We start from the raw sequence: 18,118 nt of genomic DNA on the forward strand, positions 1-18,118 counted from the left end.
GCTCACAGCGGGCAAGCTGCCCTCATCCCACGCACAAATCGAGGGGACAATGCCCCCATGCCTCCCCTGGAGGTGCTCACAGCAGCAGGGATCTACACCCTTGCACTCCCTGGGTGAGCCTCCTGTGGCTCCATCCCATGTTCCACCCTGCCTGGGCAGTGCCTGCCCCAGCCCCACTCCTTCCCTCACTATGGGGGGCCTTGATTTGTCCCCACCATTTTCCTTCCCTCCTTCACGCCCCTTCCCTTCCCACCCCCGCAACTTACCAGCAGAATTCTGCTCTCCATGCTGCCAAGCTGCATTCCTGGCCCTGTTCATGCAGTAGCTGCACACGTGCACGAGGCATTTATCGGTGACATTATCAGCTAAACCGGCCAAAAAAGCTGATGGCCTGTAATGTCAATCTTCCTCTTATCAGTGCCCATTTGTGTGACTTTTATGCCAGGATAATTAAAAATGATACAATTTCTAGTGTAAACAAATTCAGAGTATATATAACAAAGGGCGCACAACTATTTTTGTTTGCCACGATTTAAGTTATGCAGTCCTTAAGTATCTCTCAACTGTAATCTCTTTTCAGCAACACCATGGAAGTTGGGTCTGTAGCAGATCTCAGACATGTAAAAAATGCTATTGGTGTAGCACGAAAGGTGATGCAACACACTAAGCATACACTATTGGTGGGAGAGTCAGGTAATTACCTACTTCATTCTAAACTTTCTGTGCCTTAACCTTGTCTTACTTGTGACTGCAATAGTGGGAGAAAGTTTATAGTGGATTAAGCTTGGTATAAATGGCTGCATCTAAATAGCACAAAAGCATGTATCTTGCTTTGATTGTATCCCTTATCCCTAAATTATCAGAGTTTTTAATTTGGGTATTTCTGAGGAAAAAAGAAAAGCTTTATGTTCCCTGTACTTGTCTCATCTGCAGCAATTAACTTGTAATCCCAGGGCTGCACTAATATCTCTGAAAATGCAGGCATTAAATAAAAATTATTTGGCATAAGATGGTATCAACAGAAGCTGTTCAACATAAATATTTCATTTAAAACATGTGGAAACTTTCCTAAAGAATAGTAGAATTGTTAGAGAATGCATTTATTTCAAAGCATATTTTAACACTTCTCAGCCTCTTGTAGACTAAGATCAAGTTTAGTAATATATTAAACACTATTGCTGTATTTTGCACTTTAAAACCATACATGAGAACTGTTCCTGCCTAAAGGAGCTTATAAACTAAATCAAGTGTTGTGCAGCTTTATGTAGCAAGTCAGGTAATGGTAAACAGTATGAACAGTGAAGTCTTCACCTTTTTAAAAGTAACAACACTTTGTTGGTAGACTAATTTTAATTTCATTTCATAGAACAAATGTGTCACAAGTTGGAAATTGAATAGACAGGGGAAGGGGTAGTTGGGTGATAGTTAAGGCTCCCTTAAAATGTAGGGGCCTGCAGCAGGGCACTGTGGGGGCCTGCCACTTTAAGGGCCTGGAGCTGGCAGCTGCCAGGTGCCTGATGAGAGCAGCCATTTTGAATCTGGGGCTGCCCATATAAACAGGGCAGCTTTGCTGCTGGGAGGCCAGGCAACAACGTTGCTTGGCTGTAGAGGTGCTGGCATCATCTGGAGGAAAGGGCAGGAGCTGTAGGGGATGATCAGGAGGTTCCTGGTCCTGGGTATGACCTAAATCTGCACCCTGCCAGGAGTGGGTGGCCTGGTGGGGCTCCCAGTGGCACGGGAGCCCCCAGGAAATGCCAGGCCACTTACCACCCCAGTGAAAGGTGGGTTGGGGTGCGTTAACCCCTAGCCCTCACAACTGGGTGGGTTCCCCACTTTGTAGGGTTGAAGGTTGAACCCCAGAGAGAGTGGGGCCATAGACTTGCACCTGTCTGGACACCCCCTGACTGGTCAATGCTGCGGCCCAGTTCCACTGCGAGGAACACCCAAGGGATGAGGGCCTGGGGTTCCAACTGGCCTGGAGATGGGCCAGGGCTAGTAGCCAAAGGTCCTGGGGAGGACCACACCCAGAAGGAGCAGTTCAGGGAGCTATGCTGCCCAGGATGAAGGTGGATTAGGCCATCGGAATGGAGGGATCTTAGAGGGGTCCTGATTGGAGAAGTCTGGGGCCCAGCAATGACTATATGCCATCTGTGAGGTTTGTGCTGTGGTGTAGGGGAGGAATGGAGCCACAGATAGCGCCCCCTGGCATCAGGGCAAGAAATAGGCAGCCTCCCGCTTATTAAGATCAGTTAAACTATTAACAACAAGGCATGGAGGGAGAGAAGGCGGGCAGTTAGCCCAGAAACAGGTGGGCAGGCCGCTGGGTAGTCGGCACCAAGAGGCCCCCCTGTTACAGGGCTAAATGAAAAAAGGGAAGAATATAGGTGAGAGAGTAGAGACTCGGAAGGAAATGGTGTTCAGAACCATCAGGGTCAAAACTAGAACATTCTGATTTTGAAAACAAGATGATTTGAAGAGGCTAGTAAAATGGTCATAGTTTCCAGAGAGAGATCTTTCTGATGCAGCTTTTTTCATGGAATAGTGAAAAATAAAGAATAGGTGGTTGGCAGGCATGGGTAACTGGTGCCACCTGAGTCGGGGCGGGGCATGCGCCCCCCCCCCCCGTGACCAGTCAGCAGCTGGGGTGAGGAGGTCCCCCCAATCTCACCGACTGGGGTGGGGGGGTCCTCCTGCAGATCACGCTGACCCAGAAGTGGCTGCAGCACTCCCAGAAGTGGCCACAGCGCTTCCAGAAGTGGCTGCAGAGCTCCAGCCAGCGCTCTCAGTGGGGGCACTGGTGCTCCTGCCTGCCCCCCCTGCCCATCGCTTAAGCAGGGAGTGCAGCCTGTCAGGGGGTCCACCAGCACTCTCAGAGGGTGCACGTGCACCCCTGTATACCTCACATGCGTCATCACTGTCAGCGGGTGTGATTGGGTTTGGTTGGGATGGGAGGACTTGAGGGTGAAAGGTAAATTTTCACTATTCATTGTTATACTAAGCTGCACAGTACTTAATTTAGGTTATAAACTAATTTAGGCATGAACAGGTCTTGTGTATCCTTTTAAACTACAAAGAACAGAGATGGTATTTAGTATGTATTAAAAGTACAATGCTTTGAAACAAGATATATTCCCTAACACTTAACAGAAAAGAGGGGTTCAGATGGAAAAAGGTAGAGCAGTTTGAAATGCCAGAAATGGAATCGGAAGAGTGAGTTGAGAATTGTAGGGCTGGGAAAACAAACTAGCAATTAGGTGAGGATGTAGTTAAAGAGTTGAATTTCGCCGCTAGGTTTAGAATATGAATTTGGAATATAAAACAGTAAGACCTAGTTTTGACTGGCTCCAAAACACAATGAGCAGTCAGTATTAACCAAAGAGCCACAATGACATGTAAACCATTAGGTCAACTGTGCAGACACTCCAGTTAGAAAAGCTGCAGAGCATTAGTGAATGGTGGTAGTTTGCGTTGCATTATTCATGATGGCAAGAAAAATCCTCAATGCATGCAGTAAAAGGAAAGCTTCAATAATACTGTCAGTGAAGAGTGGCAGGTGACTAAGTGAAGAACTACTTATAGACTGTAAAGGATGGTCTCTTAGGCACGACTGTAAAGGATGGTGTCTTAGTGAAGGTAGGTAGAAAGTTACTGATAAGTATAGATGCTAGCTAAATGTCTTTCAAAAAAAGAAGAGGTGAGATGAAAGTAGGTTTGAAATGTGTTCCTGTGTGAAAAGACTGGAGATGGAAGCAAAATAAAAACTTCCTTGTGAAGGTAGTTGGAGCATTTGTATGATTTTTTTTTTTTGCAGAGAGGGACAGAGAAAGCAGGTATGAATGAGTCAGACACAGAATATATGAAGAATACGATGATGGCACAGATAATAGGAACACACATCTAGAAGCATAGAGAACTGAAACTTTGAGATCAGTGGGGAAACAAATTTGAGTTATGTCGGTTCAAAGTAATAGAAACAACTTAAAATATGGTTTTTAAAAAAAACCCCTGATATGAGTCGTAAGCATTTTTCTAGTATGTAGTTTGTTTCTTATCAAGTGAAGGAGTCAGATCATTCCCTATTTTCTTGCTGTTACCCTAATTCAAGATGTTTCTGCTTTGGAGACTTAAAAGATTCAGTATCTCGGTCCAGGAATATTAAATCTTTTTTGAGTGCTTTGTTTTTTAATGATTCAGCAGCCTTCACTTGTTCACTCCTGGTTGTCAGTATTGTTAAAGAGTCATTGTGTAAAATGGTGTGTGAGAGAAACTATGTTGCATCTGACAGTACAGCTGTAATGGAAACTTATGTTACTTTCAGTATTCAATATTGAAAATGCTAATTGGATCTCTTGCACTTCTGTGACTACTAAGCAATTTTCACAGTTCTGTTTAGCTCAAGTACCTCTAGATTATATCAAATAGAGAGGATGACAGGGTTTTTTCACCCTACAGCTTGCTATTTTAATGTTGATTGTCCCAGTTTTTAAGGTGAGAGAGGCAGGGTGATGTGCCACTGAATCGTACTCGAATGGATGATTAATACTGGAATGGTTGGGTAGAATGAATGTGTTCAAGTAGTTGATGCACACAGAATAATCTAATGAGACGATGAATTCTTGTTAAATCCATGTCTTAAGCATGTTTTCAGTTATACTAAAAAGCAACATATTTTCATTTATTGGTAGTAAAACCATGTATCTAGCACTAATGGAATTACTGTATAAGTCTTACTAAAAGTGTCCAAATTGCACATTACCTTCACTAGCTCATTTTTTCCATCCTTGCTGTGCAGACAGTCCAGTTGAAAAATTATGATTTTACTCAAAATGAAAAAGTAGCAGAAAAGAAACACAAACAATGTAAGCTTGGCAGGTTGGCAGTTTGAGTTTAAAATTCAAGTGGCTTCCTTACCTCCTGAAAAAATTATTTTTTAACTTCTATATTACACTAGATGCTAAAGCAGGGGCAGGCAGTTATTTCTGCTGAAGGGCCATTTAATGAGTGTTGGTCAGCTGTCGAGGGTTGCATGGGTAGCCCCACCCCTTATTAGTTGACTTGCCTCCTGGTTGTCATAATGGGACCTGAATTCTTGCCCCTTAACCTCCTGACCTGTGCCACTGGAAGTCCATCCTCTTGCCCCCCAGAAATGCATCTTTTGGGAGGGGAGGGTTGCCATCTTGGAACCAGAAAGAAACCCAGTCGTACACTCGATCACCTATCATAGGCAGCAGAAGGGGACGACTAACAGGGCTAAGCCCCCAAATGCAGGGCAGCGGTAGGGCCACAAGGCAGCCCGGCTGCGGGGTTCTGGCGGCTGCAGCTGGGCTGGGGAGCCCTTGCCCCACTCCTCCCCCACCTCACTCTGCCCCTTCTCTTGCAGACTTACCTGTTGGAGGGGGATGCATGCACTCAGTGCCCCCCCCCCACCAAATTTGTTCTCCCTCCATTTATGACACCTATTATAACATATTTTAACTTTATTACAAAAAGTATTTGTCATGATTTATGTTTGTGTACTGTATATAGAGGTGATTGCATTATAACTCAAAAATCAAGTCTTACTTTTGTATATTTTGTGGAGTATGGTTGGGGGCAGGAGGGTGTGTTTGGTGGGATGTGGGGAGTGTATCCAGGTGGATGTGTGGGGAGGTGGAGATGGTGTGTATGGGAGGTGGGGGGATGACTTTGTGTGGGGTATAGAGTATATTGTGTGTGCCTACATGTGGGAGGGGTTGTTGGGGCAGGGTGTGTGTGTGTGTGAGGGGTGACCCCCCCACATGGTATGCAGCCCCCACTGCCCCGGCACTGGCACCCAGTGGCTTACAGCTCCAGCCAGCATTGCGCATAGGGGTGAGCAGCACCCTGCCCAGCCCACATGTATCATGGGCTCCACACCGTGCAGCACCTGCATTCATGTGGCACTGGAGGGAAGCCCTGTGTTGGAGCTGGCTGCCTTCCCTGCCCCTGCTGTGCAGGTCCCAGGACTCCACAGGGAAGCAGAGTCTGGGACACTCCTGCCCCGCCCCCCCCCCCGGTGGAGTCCTGGGACTTGTGTGGCAGGAGGTAGGGAAGGCAGCCAGCTCCAGCACTGGGTTTCCCCTAGTGCCACATGAATGCAGGTGCTGCAGGCACACTGCTCGGAGCCCTCATGATAGTCAGGCTGGGCAGGGTGTGCTCTGAGTGCCCCTGCCTGCTGCTCTTGCCAGTAGTTGGGGCTGCACGCCATGCAGGGGAGTGTGTGAGGGATCCCCGTAGCTTCCCTCACACCCATACCCTGCCCAGCTGAGCTCCGTGCTCCTCCAACCCCACACTCCTTGCCTCATTCAGCTAAACCCCCCCCCCCCCCCCCCCAGCCTCTTCTCTAGCTGCTGCCTGGAGCAAGTAGGATGCTGGGGAAAACAAGCAGGTCCCTTGGGGGCGGCTGCTGCTGGTTGGGCCAGGCCCATAAGTGTGGAAGCAAACCCCAATAGGGTATGTTGGGGGTTGTATATATACCTAGGGGTCTCGCTCCCACCCTTGTGGGCAGAAGGGCCAGGCAGGATACAATTCATTTGTGGATGCCTTCGGGCCAGGTGAAAGTGCCTCGGGCCATATTTTGTCTGCTCCTGCTCTAAGTGCCTTAGCTATATTTTCCTTAATTTGTTCTAAGCATTTTATACCTACTCGCAGCCTGCCCACTGCCTGCTGTGAGCAACCCAGGCTCCACAGCTGGCTGCAGCTGCATATGCACCTCTGCGTATGCGGTGGGAAGGAGCCAGAGCAACACAAACCCAGCCCCTCTCCTGTCTACCACCCAGAGATGTGTGTGCACCTGCCACCAGCAATGAGCTGGGCTGGGGCTCTGCAGACCTCAGTGCAGTGGCTTGCAGCCTCCCTGTTGCCTGCCACAGCCAGCCTGTGCTCTGGGCTGGCAGGGAGGCTGCAAGATACTCAAGTAGGCAGTGGGGAGGCTGAAAACAGCTGCATTGAGGTCGGTGGAGCCCCAATCTTGCAGGTGGCAGGTGTGTACACGCCTCCGGGTTAATAGCAGGGAAGGGGTTGTGGTTTTGTTGCCACAACAAGGCTTTGGGTCCCTTGCAGTTCCCCCACCCTCTGCCCTGACATACCAACATCTTAAGTCGAGGCTGGGGTGTTTTTGGCACTCCATCCAAAAACATTGCTGACTTCTATGGGGCAGCAGGTACCCCTAGAACAGAGGTCAGTGTGTGCTGTGGAACACCTGAGTACCTCACTCACTTGCCTACCATGCCTTCTGGTTTTATTTTGGGAGTATGTCTTTAGTCTTGTCAGAGGGCAGTAACTTTAAGTGTCTCTTCTGATTGTATCATACAGATAGATCCCCCTTCCTAGGCCCTTATAGTATCCTATCTCTCTTGGACTTCTGCTCTGCCTGCCAAATCATTTTGTAGGGTTTTCCGGCTCTGCATCAGACCACCAGATCAAAAAGCAGTCTGAAAACTCCAACAGAGTACCCTTTTTGCAGCCTCCCTACTCCCATCACAACCAGAAAAAGGAGCTTGCCTCACGATCCAAGCTCCTTTTGCTATAATGCCTCACAGTCATGGGTGACTGATGCCTTCTGAGTGTGGGGATACACCCACAGAAGCTGTTGGTGGCAGGGGTGGGGCTGGCAAACACCTGCAGAAGCTGTTGGTGGTGAGGACGGGGCTGGCGAGCCCCCACAGAAGCCGGCGACGGCATAGGTGGCAGGGATGGCCCTGTCAGGTGGAGCATATGGGCCTCCCCACCATATGCTGCCTACCTGTCACCTATGTTCACAGTGCATCAGTCCCTACCAAATGCCTTAACTCATAGGTCTCACCTAGACACGGCTGGTTTTTGCTCAACTGTCACCATTGCCCGGGCTTACTCATAATTAACTGGTTATGGAGTTCAGCTTCCCCAGCTTCATCCCCAGGAGCTCCACACTCTTCCACTGCCAAACACTTCCTGCTTTTGAGTTTATAAAGCCCAGTATAGAGACTTGGCTTTAGTCTTCCTTAAAGCCTCCATTCCCTCCCTTTCTTCCTCTCTCAGGAATGGAGTTTAGGAATTTCTTATTACAGGCTGGGCTTGTAAGAACTACTCTTTCAGTTTATCATGTGAGCCTTTCAGAACAGGGTTAAGGTATGCTAGCAGAGAAGAGTAACTAAAGACTGAATACTGCACAGAGCTCTGCATAGGTGTGAAGGACCATCTGTGCAAATTCACGGCCAAATTTGGGATTCTATACGTCTGTTTGGCAAGGGGACTTAAGGTTGATTGTTAAGATTTGAGGAGCATCTGTGATCCCAACATGACCTGTTCACTGCCCATTCTCTTGCCAATGAGTCCATTAACTAAAGTCCAGAATCCTAGTGAAAAACTTCTGTAATTAAAAACAAAAAACAAAAAAAACCCAATAAAGGCTCTACCACCTAGACTAAAAAGCAGGCTACGAAAGTCAGAAGGGAGGTGTTGATACTTACGAGTAAGCGGGCTTTTATCACAGTAGTCTCATACTTATTTACTCTAGATACTGGAACATTAGTAAATTATGAGAGAATTGCTGTTTTCATAACAAGAAAACTTAAATAAGCACATTTTTGTAAAAGCAATACACAAATAAACGGTACATAAATAATTGTCCTTTTTTTAGACTTAGACATCAAAGGAATCAAATGATGAAAAGACTGGTGACTTAAAATGTCAGTCAATGTGCTTTACCGTAACTAAAAAGAGTAACTAGAACTTTTTCCATTTATTTGCTTTAAACTTGGCTTGCTTTCGCAAACGCTTTTGCTCCTTGCTGCATAGGGAATCAGTTTTCTTGGTGTTTGGTAGGGCCTTTTATATAATGTCAAAGGATAGAAAAGACCTTAACATAAGGAAATAATCATTTTTAAAACTGTAGGAAATAAGACTGTTATATCATGAAAAGTTGGGAGATGCGGCTTTGGGAGGCATGGGCATCTGTTCCCTCTCTGCAGGCATCACTTAAAAATGTTAAGATTTCAGAATTTTAAAGTAATGTAACTTTGTTACTTTTTATCTATTTAGTTAAAGTAGCACATTCTATTTTGGTTGAGCGGTTGTATATGTCCAGTTGATTGCAACAGTTCAATTTTGTTCCTTTCTGCAGTAACACAACTTGAATTCACTAAAAGTATACTTGTAGATGTAAGTAGGACTCTAAATGGAGAGGGAACCAAGATATATATTATCCATACCCCTAAAAGAACAAGATTATAGACCCTCTGGCAAAAGAAGACTTGAATGTTATAATGGTACATCAGAGTAATCTCGGATATTGTTTCTCTGAAGAACATATTCTGCAGTTCCAGGGAAATGAGCTCGTTTGTTGTCATGATCATCAAGGAAATTTATTGTATAATAATATAAGTATATTAAAATGTTGTTGATTTCTTTTTTTGCCTGTTAAAGCCTCCTTGTTTGCTGTGAGCATGGGGTTTCCATATGAAGATTTAACCACTCAGAACTCACTTTCAATATATTTAAAGTGGCTTAATCAAAGCTGCCAGCCAAACTACTGGAAGGTATAGTATATATAATTATTGTAATAGTATATTATTTTGCTTTTAGAAATTTGAATACACAGTATTGTTAGCTACTTTCAACATACTGAAAACAATGTTTAAATTTAAGAAACATTAACCAACAAAATAGTTGTGGAGTTGCAATTGGTATGCTTGGAGACTAGAAGATTTTTGGCTGATCTGCAGAATTCTGTTAACCTTTAGCTTTAGTATAAAGCTGTTCCTGAATTTGGGAACACATCTTTGCTGTGAACCATGCAGCATGATTTCATATTTCTGTATGCAAGAGTCTCTCTAAATGAAATCCCATACTAGAAATTAAGGCCCTGATATTTCCTTAAGCCTGTGAGTGATTTTTTTTTTTTTTTAGGCATGTGAGTGGTCCTATTAACTTTAATACAACTCCTTGGATGTTTGCTTTCTAAAACTGGCCCTGTAGTAAGAATTAATTACTGTTCTTGTCTTTCTGTGTGGAGTGGTGTCCTTATTTCTGTATTATTTTTTTTTCTTGTATGGTGCGCTTTGTTATTGTATGTATATATACACTGGTTGCCTACAAATGTTCTTTTGTAGAGCTGGATATTTTCCTCCACCAGAAATGATTCTGGAAGAGGTAGAAATATAGCTGTTGAGTCTGCAACTGTTCCTTGCCCTTTCACCTTAATCTGGGGAAAGCATTAGCTGCTGCAGTCCTGTTCCTGGGAGACTGAAGCAAGGGACTTGCAGTTGTGCTCCATCTGCTTGGCTCCCGATGCTGGGGAGCTGAGGGGATGGAGCAGTGGGGCAAAATCCCTTCCTGCTCCACACATTTAGGACACCAGTGTGAGAAGCAGGAAGGGACTTTGCCTTGTTATCCCAAGAAGAGCCTCCTCAAAACCTGTTTCCTGCTAGGTGGTTCCCCTGGGGAAAGGCAAGGGGAAGTATGCAGGGGAGAGTGCAGCAAAGCTCCTGTCTGCTTCTCACTCTAGGAACTTGGGTGTGAGAAGCAGGCAGCGAGGTGAACTGCTCCCTGTCGCTTGACTCCTGGTGCCTAACAGCCAAGCAGAGGGAGTGGTGAGGCAAAGCCCCTGCACAGTTCTCATATGAGGAACTGTAGTTGAGAAGGAGATGACTGTGCTGTGCCACCCACATGGCTTCTCCACACTGGTGATTCTGGGTTCAGGGAGGGCACAGGAGCCTTTACCCCAGCTCCACTCCACTTGGTCCCTAGGAGGAGTTAAGCATTTAGTATGTAGACCTTCATTCTTTCGGAAGAAATGCTCTCTGGAATATTAAACCTGGTTGTTCGCAAGGTATTTTTCTTGTAGGGCAGCCACTTTTGCTCCAGGAGGAAAAGGTTGACAAATGTACGCTTGTGGTTTTTACTAAAACATGGTGACTCTTCTAGTAGAAACTGTATATGAGTACATGGCCACTGTCTCTTATATGAGACGATGTAAAATTGAACCGTCTTCATTTGATACCTGTTTTCTTGCCTCTACCTCTGCTTGAAAGTGTCATGTCTATAGTATTTCATCTTTACAGGAAGAAAATCCAGTTTAAAGACGGGGAACCTGCTTTGTCTTTATAACTCTGAAAACTTTCACAGTTCTTCATTTTGCTGGGAAATGTAAACTTGCTTTTACCAGTCTAATAAGCAACAATGATATTTTAAATGAACTTACATATTATAGAAACTAGCTTCTACATCACACAATATTGAAACCATTCAGTGAATGCATCTCTTCTCAGCTTTTGTACTTCAGTACAGCTGTATCATCGTCATTTTAAGTATCTGATACTTGGACTGAAGATATTTGTTACAGTAGCTTTTTAAAATGTAGTTTTACTGTAATATCATTATGTTTATGAATAAAATGTTGATTTCAGAATGTAATACCAGATCCTTCAAAATCCTGTGGACCATACAAACGGGCTAAAGAATTAAATAACAGAAAAGAGTGGAGCATCTCACAAAGAAAAATGAATATTCATAATCATGATACTATTGGTAAAGTTTTTTGGTAACTTTTATGCTAAAAGACTCATTTTTTGCTAATTGAATATAACAAGAAAAGTTTTCAAATTGGCAGGATACCAAATGCACATCAATGTTTTCAACATTTTGTTTTTAACTTTGTGTCTATTGTAAAGGGATAGCTACAACATTTTAGTTAACTTAAACTTACATTATAAACCCTATTAACATCTTTCCTCCACTTAACTTTTGGGTGGAACAACAGGTTTACTGCAAAGTGGTATGCTTAAAACAAATTAAGAGTAGTAGTAGTAACAAAGGCACCTGAGAGTTTTGCTAGAGACCCCTGTTTGGAGGGTCGTATAAAATTGCCTGTACTTTAAAATTTATGTATTTATTTATTTGATTTATAAGTTTCCCTCTCAAAAAGACGTCAAGCATGACTTGCAATAAAAAAACAGATAAATTTATAAAGACAGATAAAGTTATTAAAACATATCATAGAACATACTCCCTAAATGATCTCCCAAAAGTAACCCCCCCCCCCCCCAAAGCCTCTTGTATTTATTGGTATACGTGATATTTATATAGCAAGGATTCCAGAACTCCTGGCTTGAGGCTGATTCTAAATGCTTTAGTCCAAGTTACCTTTCTATATTTTGTTAGTTAAATTTTAACTCCCTCATTTTGTTCTGGATTGTTGCCAGTGTAGTTACTGAAGACTTCTTGTATGACAACTGGTTTTCTGTACCAAGCAGCCCTTAAGAAATTAAGTACTGAGCCCCCGTGCCTCACCCCCTTCTAAAACCCTTTGCATATGGAAACACATCTCACTAAAGGCAGTTAGGCTCCTTACAGGCTTTAAATGCCTTTGCTGAATTAGGACATACATTCATAACTGTGTCCAGATTGCAGAAGTTGGGGAGGCCAAGGTAGATGGGTTATCTGTTTATGGATAACTCTATTGCATTTAAAAAACTGAACTACAGTTAAGTTTCCACGCCCCCCCCCCCCCAATATATGGGCTTCTAGATGCAATATGGTATGAGAGCTGCTTCAGAATTTGTCCAAAGTAAATGTTCGTAAAGGATTTAGAATATACGTACTTTGGGTGCTTATAGACGTCAAAGAAAAAACAAACTGCTTTCAGCTTGGCACACCCTGAACACAGTGCATGCCCAGAAGAGGAAGTACATCAGTTACGGCCTGTCTCACCCAGTGCCTATATAGCTCACATGTTTCAGCAGGGCTTTTTGGCGCTTCTTTCCAGTTAAATCGGCTATTAGATAAAAGCACCAAAAACCCCACTGAAGCGTGAGAGTTGTATACAATGGGCGAGCTGCGTCAAACTGGCAAGATTTCTCTTCTGATAAAGCACTGTTTTGGAATTTCCCCTCCCCCACGTCTGTCTTCTACTCGTTAACCAGAGATGATTACATATAGTCAATTTTAAAATGTTCCAGTGTATCAAGAATTAAGGTGCTCAAGTGCCCAACTGCACATGCAACCTGGGCCTTCAAATGTGCTGTCAAAATGTTCTGTTCTGACACATTCGTACTGTCAAATGTATGTGAATTACTCCTATTAAACTTCATTCTTGTCAAAATCTGCAGGCATGATTGTAATTGGTGAGACTGGAAACGTTGCTGCTGGGACATCTACAAATGGTGCAACCCACAAAATACAGGGGTTAGTATTTTTAGTTCAGAAGAAATATGTATGTTGATTATAATACCTGATTTAATCAATGTAAGTTTAAATTTTGCTTATACACTGTGCTTATGCTGTGACCAAGTAAAAAAGGCCCCAAGTGTCTATTTGGGCTTCCTTGGTGCTCCTGCATTACAAATAATAACGTTTTAATTGGCTTGTTTTTCAATTTTATGTATAAATATAACACATTCTCTGAGTCTGCTTTTGCTATTGACTTTTAAATGGAAACAAAATTAGGTTCTTTAAGTGTAGTGGGTTTGCTACTTTCTGCTTTTATTACCATGGTAGAGACTTGAGAGTCTTTTTATTGATGATCACTGCATACGTTTTCACTCTTAAAGCTAAAAAAGCTTTAAAAATTATTCCTGTTGAAGATAAATTTGACCATATGAATATCTTCTGGACTTCAGGAGCCACACCATAAATACAGTAGGGCTTGCGTACATGTGTGCAAACATTTTTATTTTGAGTAAGAGTCTCTTCCAAATAGTGAAGGCTGAGGTTAGAGTTGGGCATTGTTTCACCAGGTTATGATGATTTTCTTGGTGTGGTTTTTATAGTATGCTATAATGCTGATCTTTATACTGTGGTGTGAGAAAACATTAACAAGTTGTGTGTTTAGGGAAATCTGGCATATGAAACTAAGAACAATACTTTTTTAATGATGCTATATTCTATTTGGGGAAACAGAGGAGGAATTAAACAATTGCCTTTACATATTGGGCCCAGCTATTTTCATATACCAATGAAACTGAGAGAGCTGCAGTGAAGATACACTTAATGTAACTGAATTTGACCCATTATAACCAACTGTCCAATTAATTTTGTGGGTTTCTTTCCCTTTCACTATCTAGTCGTGTAGGAGACTCTCCAATAGCTGGAGCTGGAGCTTATGCTGATAGCACAGTTGGTGGAGCTGCAGCCACTGGAGATGGTGATATCATGATGCGATTTTTACCCAGGTTTGTCCTTTTTGGGGAAACTGCTGAAGTCTCCCTGGAAAAATGTTGTGGAATAAAAACTAACACACAGAATGATTTATTAAGAAGACTTGTTTGTTTATTGGTTTACTGCACAGCATGGCATGCAGAAAGGGAAAAAGGAGACATTAGGGCCAATCACCATGGCTTTAAAAAAACAAAACAAAACACTTGTGTTCTCCACAGCTTGTCTTGGAGATGACATATCAATTATGAATTCTTTCATTTCCTTTTCCCTACTTCATGACAAATTCCTTGAATGCTGACAGTGTTGGGATTCACAGAGCAAATTCCAACACCATATGTCCTCCACCAAAATGTCTTGTTTGGTCCCTAGTGTTACTTGTGGGAACAAACAAAGTTTGAGGAAATGAGGAAGAGGCCATAAGTTATTGGGTTTTTTTGTCCTGGGATTTATATATAATTATGTCTCATTTACACCTGGAAATAGAGGCAGAAGGAGGGTATGCTTATTCTTGCAGACCCTGCTTAAAACTTTATTGACTGCTATTTTCACATCTTGCAAGTGATCTTTATTGGAAGGCTCATAGATACGTGTTTACAATATTCAGTTCTTGAGGTAACGGGTTGCTGCTTACAAGGGATCTGCCATAGTAGTTTGAAACTAATTCACACAAATGAATAATTGTTCACTCTAATACTTTGGAGCTGACTGCCTTCCCTGCTGGAGTTGTGAGGCACTGAAGGGAAGCCCCAGGCTCCTTCCTCTGGGAGGTGGGGAAGGCAACTGGCTTCAGCGTGCAGGGTTTCCCTCCTGTGCCTGGCAAATGCAGGAAGCTCTGGTAATACAAACTGCCTGGTGAAGGATGTGCAGCGCTGGCCAGAGCTGAGGCATGTCCGCCTGTTGCTGTGCCGTGAGGGGAGTGCAGGGGGTCCCCAAACCCCTCCACCCTTCCTCACACACCCACATCCTGCCCCTACAACCCCCTACATATATATACACAGTTCCCCAACATACCCTATGTTCCCCCACACATTGTCACCGCCTCCCCACCCACACCCCCCCTCCATACCCCCCCCCCCTTAAATACTGGTGATACTTAAGGTTGTATCATTTTAAAGTAGTGGTGCACAATCTTTTTTTCCAATCAATTGCTTTAGGCCTGTGGTTCCCAAACTTTGAAAAAGTGTCAGATAGTTGTGCTAGTTGTACATACTGGTTTTGAAAAGTGACTGATCTGGAAAAGAAATATACATTTACAATGTCAGAATATAGGTCTATATTCATATACCAAAAATTTGCTTAATTTTGCAGCCCTAACATAGAAGCTACATTTTTAAGGAAATTTGGGAATATTAGAGGATCCTTCTTCCAAAGTGATTTGGTGCTGGGTACTATTCATGTAGAAGTGTTAATGTATTGTAACATGTCATTGTGACTTGATTTGTCTTCTGTTTCTGAAAGCAAAAGTACAGAATAGCAGCCTTTTAGGGATGTGTTGTTGCACAGAATTAAAAGCGCATCTTTGGAGGGGGTTTTCCATGTTGTGTAGTTCCAAATTACAACAGAGTTATGTTCTTTGTTTTCTTGGACATGGCAGAAATGCGAGGCAATATGCAGCAACTATTCATAGTGTCGCTAAGCTTGTTACCATGGATATGAAGGAAATGTAGATATTTTGGGAGGTTTTATTGTATTCAAAATAAAAAGTATTTAAAAATCCCATAGCTCTGGTGAGACTATGGGGTGGCAATTTATAAAGGCCTCCATTTAAAAAAATAAAAAAACAAAGGTGCAAAGTCAGTTTAATCACAGATTCCACTTCCACATGAGTACTTGTCCTTGCAGCTGTGGAAAAAACATGAATGTTTTACTGTGCTTCAACATTTTTAAGGAGAGGCATGGATTTATTCATACTTCTCTAAAAGGTTTTTTGATACCTGAAAGTAAGATTTACTGTTTATCTTCAGTGAAGTATTAAGATATTTTCAGCAGCCTAACACTTGTAGAAATTACTGGTAAAATCAACATAATACACAAAATAGCAATTCAGAATTCTTAGGTGTGGCAGTTCATAAATTCAAACAAGAAGGAATCTGGCAGTAACTTAGTTTCTTCAATTTCTAATTCATGTTCTAATTGGCATTCTTTCTCTTTTGTATTATTTACAAAAATGTGGTAATATGATATGTAATACTAACTCATTAATCTCCAACATGGAGTTTTGCTATTCTGTAGATTTTTGAGTTAGAGTTCAAATCTTTAGGACTAAGCACAGAGAGTCAAAAATCCTGAGGCTAAATTGATTCAGTCTTCACAGGTTGGTCTAAGCTGTGTAGATTGAACCAATATGCAAGTAAACAGACATTCACTTTTGATTCCGGAAATGCAACTGCATGCCTACAGTGGCCCAGGCCAGAAGCCAGGGGGAGATAGAGCACACCTTCCTGTTTAGATGGAGCAGACGGCTCAAGCCAAGGCTAACCCACCCGCCCTGCGAGGGGAAAGGGCTTGTGGGGTAGGTGCAAAGCATCCTGGGATGCTGGGGCACTGTGAGTTAACTTGAATCTGGAGGGGATCTAGGACAGAAGTTCAATAAACCAATTTAAATTAAATCAGTTCAGTCTGATACTACATCCATCCAGGTTTATCTTAAATCAGTTTTGGCTATTTTGAAAGTAATTTATGTGCACTGAACTTCTGTTGTGTTACAGAAGTCAGTTTCTGATCGCTTATACTGGTTTGTGTCCCTGGGCTAAATTTCTATTTCAGGATGTGATTTTTTTTGGAAGGGGGGGTTTGTTTTTTTAATATGTATTTCATTACTCTGATTATACTCTGTCAGACTGATTTTAACATTTCTGGTTTTGTTTTTAAATTAGTTATCAAGCGGTGGAGTATATGAGGATGGGAATAGACCCAACTATAGCCTGTCAGAAAGTTGTTTCTAGAATCGAGACGTATGCTCCAGAGTTCTTTGGTGCTGTTATCTGTGCCAACACAACTGGAAGTTATGGTATGTCTTCTTGTTCAACACGCACAACTTAAGTCAGGTCACAAAGACAAATGAAACAGACAGATCCATTTTAAAACAGGATCCTCCAACCTTCCCAACATGTGGGGGGGTTTTGTTTGTTTGTTTGCTTTTCGGGTTGTTTGTTTGGTTTTTGTTTGTTTCGGGGTTTGGGGGGTTTTTTTGTTGTTTTTTTGTTGTGTTTTTACTTTTAACTGATGCAGTCATGCTGTCCATCCATAGCTTTGAGTATCAAGCATTTTAGTGGGGAGACGGTTTGGATTTCAATGTGGCATTAAACAGCACCCTACCAGTACACTGTGGTTTTCCATCTTCAGCCTAATCTGTAGGGTTTTCACAGATTATTTCTTAAAGTCTTAGCAAAATTGAAGCCATTTACTGCAGTCTGTCATATTGAGATATGTATGATTTAATTTGAAGGTTAAAAAGTCTCAGGCTACTTTGAGGAATGGCATTATGCAGTCAGAATGTGACTATTAACATAGCTTCAAAGCAATTCCACATCAGTTATTGTGCTGGGTATCTCATTAGTGGACCCTTAGATCAGTAGAAAATACAATTTGCTGATCAATATGACTTATTGAGTTAGGCTGCTTATTGGAGTACTTTGATCTTTTCCTTCCCACAGTTCTGTGTTTGAGAGATTAGAGTTAAAGGAACTCATTACACTCATCAGTATTAAGATATATTTTTGCTAATTTACATTATAAGTTTTGAATTATATTTTAAAGGCATTAATTGTACCACACTAGACACAGACACTGTATTTCCACTTCAAAAGTAAAAAGGCTTTTTGAGAAGTCTCAATGTTGGGTTAAACAGATTGTTAAAGGATAATTACACTATTGTAGTAGAATTAATAATTGAGTCTCTAGATAATAAGGTACAACAACCAGTACACTAATCCAAAAAAGAATGTAGCAAGTCATACTTTTT

At 42.5% G+C, this 18,118-nt stretch overlaps 1 protein-coding gene across 1 annotated transcript in view; it reads left to right on the forward strand.

The window, feature by feature from the left end:
* AGA (aspartylglucosaminidase) overlaps positions 1–18,118 on the forward strand; it is a 33,770-nt gene that overhangs the window by 2,680 nt on the left and 12,972 nt on the right. The window contains exons 3-8 of the mRNA XM_090036148.1: positions 581–693; positions 9,424–9,536; positions 11,406–11,526; positions 13,107–13,182; positions 14,061–14,168; positions 17,031–17,164. Of these exons, the coding sequence (XP_089892274.1) occupies positions 581–693; positions 9,424–9,536; positions 11,406–11,526; positions 13,107–13,182; positions 14,061–14,168; positions 17,031–17,164 (665 nt within the window). The remainder of the gene's footprint in view (positions 1–580; positions 694–9,423; positions 9,537–11,405; positions 11,527–13,106; positions 13,183–14,060; positions 14,169–17,030; positions 17,165–18,118) is intronic.

The sequence above is a fragment of the Crocodylus siamensis genome, chromosome 2 (assembly GCF_052110815.1).
Source record: "Crocodylus siamensis isolate JL-2025a chromosome 2, ASM5211081v1, whole genome shotgun sequence".
Classification (NCBI taxonomy): domain Eukaryota; kingdom Metazoa; phylum Chordata; order Crocodylia; family Crocodylidae; genus Crocodylus; species Crocodylus siamensis.